Source organism: Aethalodelphis obliquidens, unplaced genomic scaffold (assembly GCF_003676395.1).
Source record: "Aethalodelphis obliquidens isolate GAN/ISIS:26980383/991018 unplaced genomic scaffold, ASM367639v1 scaffold43, whole genome shotgun sequence".
Taxonomy (NCBI): Eukaryota; Metazoa; Chordata; class Mammalia; order Artiodactyla; family Delphinidae; genus Aethalodelphis; species Aethalodelphis obliquidens.
This window is the reverse complement of record NW_020837987.1, coordinates 8,465,088-8,470,026: the sequence shown is the minus strand read 5'-3', so window position 1 is coordinate 8,470,026 and position 4,939 is coordinate 8,465,088. Positions and strand designations below refer to the sequence as shown.

The following is a 4,939-nucleotide window of genomic DNA, read 5'->3' as shown; positions in this document are numbered from 1 at the left end:
CTGGGCCAGGAGACCAGGAAGGGGCTGCTATGATGGTTCAGGTGGGAGATGATGCCCGATAGAACCAGGGTGGGGGCCAGAGGAGGAGGCAGGGGGGTGGATTGTAATATCTCTTTAGAAGGTGAATCAGACGGGACTGACGTTGAATTGGGGTGTGGGGGTTGAGGAAAGAGTCAAAAGGAATGACTCTCAGGTGTTTGGCACTGGTAGCTGGTGTTAGGTGCCATTTTTGCAAGTGAGGATTTGTTAGTTCGTTTGTTTTCAAGGGGCAGAGAATCTGTTTTTCGCAAAGGGAAGGACCAGAGATGTGTTACTTCTTGTTCTTTCAGTGCCTGTGAATGTCTGCGTGGCTTGCTCTTCCTCTCCAACGTCTTTGGGTTTCTGGGTTTCTCTCTCTCTCTCTTTCCCAAACCTCCTCTCCAAGTATGGGGACCTGAGCCCTTTCCCAAAACGGGGCGCGGGGGCGTGGGTGCTTCGTGGAAGAGGAGATCAAAGGTCAGGGCCTGCCAGTGGGCGAGGGGAGAGGGCCAAGGAGGGCTGAGAGGTCAAGGAGGCCTGAGGAGGGGAGGGGAAGAGGAGAACACTCGATGGAGGGAATGGGGTGAAGAGAAATGGGGTGAGGAGGGAGGTGGAACAGAGGGGATGAAGAGTGTGGGCAGGGGAGGAATGGGTGGAGAGAGAAGGAAAGGAGGCCAGAAGGGGGAGGAGGAGGGGAATTGGAAGGAAAGAGGAGGGGATAGAGGACGGGGAATGGGCGGCTGGAAGGTAAGGATATTAAAAAGGGGAAGGGGAGAGGAGTGGTGGGGGAGGGGAAGAGCTGGGGAGGGTGGGGGAAGAAGGGGAGGGGAAGGTCGGCGCAGGAGGGTCTGGGCAGGAGGAACTGAGAGGGAGGAGAAGGGGTGAGGTAGGGAGAGGAGAGGGAAGTGAGGGGCGGGGGGAAGAGGGGTAGGAGGCCGCGACGGAAGGGGGCGGGGCGCAGGCACTGACGCGAGGCGGCTTCCTGGCGCTGGGCTCCTCCGCCCCAGTGTGGTTCTCGCCGCCTCTTGCCTTGTATGGTCCGAGGACGCTGCTCTCCCGGGGGCCCCGCCCCGTCCCGGCGCGGCCGCGACCCCCACCCCGCCTGGGGCGCGAGACCACGAGTTTCCAAGGCTCAGAAATGTCGAGATCTCGCAATCCCGAACTTCTCGAATCCCGACAGGCCAAGATTCTGGAATTCCGAAGGTCTAGGAGCCCGGAAAGCCAGAGGCTACAGTTCTGCGATTCCTAAACGTCTGGGACACCCAGGGTCTAGAAGTCGCCGAGACCAAGTCTGAGATTCCCCAGTGTTGACATTCTAGAATCCTGAAGGCTTTCAAGCTGCCTCCGCCGAGATGCCGAAAGCCTGAGTGCCCCACACTCTCCGATCCTGGAAGGCCGGGCGGTGGGACCCCAGGACGCCCCGGCTTCCGGGACGACCCCTCCCCCACCCGCCGCGCCGGCCTCCTTCGCTTGCCCTGGGCTCGTGCCCCGGCACATTCCGTCCTCCCCACTCCGCCCCGCCCTCCTCCCTCGGCCCCATGGGGACGGAAACATCCCGTCCCCGCCCGCGCCCGGCCGAGAGCTGGGTCAAGGATCCCGGCGGGACGGGAGCGCCTCCCACGCCCCGGGAACTGGCTCTCCAGGTTCCTACCCGGTGATCTCACCTGGCCCCGCCCTCTCAGGTGAATGGCCGGGCCAGGTGACGTCACTTCCTGCCAGGTAAGCGCCGCTGGCGGCTCGGCTCCGGGGAGGTTTGGAGGAGCTATCGGCTGATTCCATCCCGCTTCTAAAAAAAGCCACACCGTCCTCCCCTCCCATCTCACTACCTCTAGACCGCAGAAGAGCCAGGATTCCAGTTTACACACAGATTTCTTTTATTTAAAAATTCCAAAAAAAATAAAATTTTAACAATATATATTACTTCATATATTATAGTATACTTATAACAATAATTAGTCCATCGTTTCCAATATTACAAAAAAGAGGAAGAAAAATACAAGGGAAGCAGACGACCCAATATATATAAATACTATAAAATCTATTAGAATAAATAAAGTCGTCATAAATAAAAGGCCCAAAGGCGTGGGTGGGTGGGTGGGAGAGCAGGGGGTTGGCAACGGCTTTGGCTGCTTGTTTTTGGAGGGAAATTTGAGCACCAGGATTCCCCTTCAGGGGAGGATCCAGTCACCATCAGACATCGGAACCTCAGGATCTAGAAAAAATTGGAAGGGGCAGCGGGGGCTTATTATTCACAGCATTGGGCGGGGGAGAGGTGAAAGAGGCCTCACTACCTCCAATTTGCTACATTTTTTTAAGACCCCAGAAAACACTCCTTCCCCCAACAGCACGAACAGCTTGTACACCGGGGACCTGCCCCAGCGTTGGGTCAGGGGAGTGAGTTAATGCACTTTGGAAGGTGGGGTGAAGCTACTTGATTAAGAGTCCCTCAGTTCCCCCGCAGCCTTGGGACCCCTTGTGGAACCCACAGCATAAGAGAACTGGCCCCCCTTAAGATCCAGCTAATCTGCACTAGGCAGTCACTTGTCACTCCGAAACGGAGATACGATTGAAGATGGGGAGTCTCCTGGGGGCTGCAGATGGTTGGGGTGGCCCAAAAACCCCGGCCTCGAAGACAGGCGAGTCAGATCCCCCCAGGCTGCTGCCACTGCTGGCATATTCGTCAGGATCAGATCCCAGGGAGTGCGCAGAGGGGCTCCGAGCCAAGCCACCCAAGGGCCCCCAGACGCTGCTGGGGGTGGCCCTTCGGCAGGAAGGACAACAGGCTGGGGTGGGGTCCCTTCGGGCCACCGGGGTCCCTGGGGCAGCAGAGAAGGCAGAGGGTGAAAGTGGAAGGTCCCCGGGTGGTGGTGGGGGGGAGCTGGAGGGTGAGAAGGAACACGAGGACAGGGAAAGGCCTGCTAGGCCTGCTGGTGGTGGCGAGGTTCGGCGGCCTGAGGGCAGGCCTGAGAAGCTGATGCTCTGGCGCAGCACGTGGGGGTGGCCGGAGGCACCCAGGTCCTCGCTGGGGTTGTGGATGAAGTGGCAGCGCGAGCCGTAGGGGCAGCGGCCCTGGAGGTAGAACTTGTGGCACAGTTCCGTCTTGTACTTGGGGTGGCGACTGGCCTGGCGCAGCTCACCCAGGCCGTGGGCAAACTGGCATTTGGCCCCATAGCGGCAGCGCCCGCTTTCTGAGAAGGTCCGACATAGCTCGGTCTTGTAGCGGGAGGAGGTGGTGGGGGTCGCAGTAGGCGAGGTGGGTGAGGGCGACAGCTCAGGGCCTGGACGGGGAGCCAGGGGCGCGAAGCCTGGGGGAGGGGGCACCCAGCCGCAGCTGCGACCCTCCACCAGGCTGGTGGAGCGGCCAGGCAGGCGGGCAGCCACCCCAGACGAGCTGGAGTCGGGTGAGCCGAGGCTCCAGAGTCCCGAGGAGGCCCAGGCCGAGCTGGACTCAGTCTCTCCGTGGTCGGAAGGCAGGTCAGGGCTCAGCAACTGGAGGGTCTGTGGGAACAGGGATCGGTCAAGACACCGAAAATGCAGGGTGACGCCCCGCCCCAGCTGCAGGGCACCTAAGAGCTTGCCAGTCCGGTTTGTGGGCTCCCAGACTGAGCCCCACCCGTCCGCAGAAAACAAACATGGGTTCCGGATCGCAAGGATCCCGATTTGGAGGTTCTGAGTTTATTTGCGATTGAAACTTATCCCGAGGGACCCAGGAATCCCGGCTCCCCCGGCTGGATCAGAGGGGCTCTAGAGTCAGGACACACCGCTGTCCTCCAATTTTCAGCCTCTGGGCCTCTAGGGATCTGAGGTTCTCCAGTTTCACAAGTGGAGGAGCGGGCAAAGTTAACCCAGGAGTCCGGATCTCTTCGGTTTTAGAGTTGCCAGAGTCTTCTGGGTCAGGGAGTGAAGAGACAGAAGTCGGCTCCCCCTCACCCTGAGACTCCAGCCCAAGAAACGCCTCCGCGCAAAACCGCACCCTCAGCAACTACCAGGGGTAAGCCAGGTGTGGGGTCATTTCCGCCTGCAGACAGCCCCCGTCTGAGAAAAGTTCTCCAGCTTTCCATCTCCGAGGGCCACCCCACCCGTGTTTGGACCGAGACCAGAAAGTCACGGGCTCCATTTTCACCTCCAGAGCATCACACTGGTCTGAGACGGGAGGCAGGGACCCCGGGCCGAAGTGTGAAGCACTAAGGAGTTCCAGTTTGAGAAAGGAGCCAGGGGTCCCAGGCGGGAGTTTGTGGCGCTAGAGAGCCCTGGTTTGAGAAGGGAGTCAGGCATTGCGGACCTCGGGGTGCCGATCAGCGGGGGCTCACCTCGTAGATGGCGGTGAGATCCATGGCGGCGCAGATGGCCGAAGGCTGAGGTACAGACCGAAAGTGGGAGCGCTGAAGTCAGGCTGCGGTGGGGTGGAAGAGCCGCCGCTTTTATCCAGCCAGAGGGGGGCGGGGCCTTGAGGAGTTGGCCCGGGCGGGCGGGGCCAGGAGGGGCGCTTCCCGGACGCGCGCCCCCGGCGCAGCCCGCCCAGCCCTGGACCGGACCCCATCCGCCCGGCTCCCGGCCGGGACTCGCCTGAGGGGGGCCTGCGGGCGGTCGCAACACCGCGGGGAGTGCGTGGGGTGGGGGGTGTCGGCCCAGTTTTCAAAGGCTGGAGACTGAGGTGCGGAGAAGGGAACTGGCACGGAGGTGGGGGCAGGGCTCCTGGGGGAATTGACAAGGGCAGAGGCTGAGAGGGCGTGCAATCGAGAGACTGACCGACAGGGGCGGGGAGAGACGCACGGAGAGCAAGAGACAGAAATGGAGAGACCAAAGAGAAAAACACAGGGACACACACACAGAGGGAGGGAGTTGCGCACACAGGGAGACGTGCAGAGAGAGAGACAGGGTAAGGAGAGGAGGCGAGGTGGGGAGGCACAGATTGAAAAGA

At 60.7% G+C, this 4,939-nt stretch overlaps 1 protein-coding gene across 1 annotated transcript; it reads right to left on the bottom strand.

Moving 5' to 3' along the window:
* Positions 1–1,871: 1,871 nt before the first annotated feature.
* Positions 1,872–4,455, bottom strand: ZFP36 (ZFP36 zinc finger CCCH-type). The gene is made up of 2 exons (XM_027079522.1): positions 4,329–4,455; positions 1,872–3,516 (listed from the first exon to the last, which is right to left on the bottom strand). The coding sequence occupies exons 1-2, from the start codon at positions 4,350–4,352 to the stop codon at positions 2,563–2,565; spliced, it is 978 nt and encodes a 325-aa protein (XP_026935323.1). The 5' UTR covers positions 4,353–4,455; the 3' UTR covers positions 1,872–2,562.
* Between the last annotated feature and the right edge of the window lie 484 nt (positions 4,456–4,939).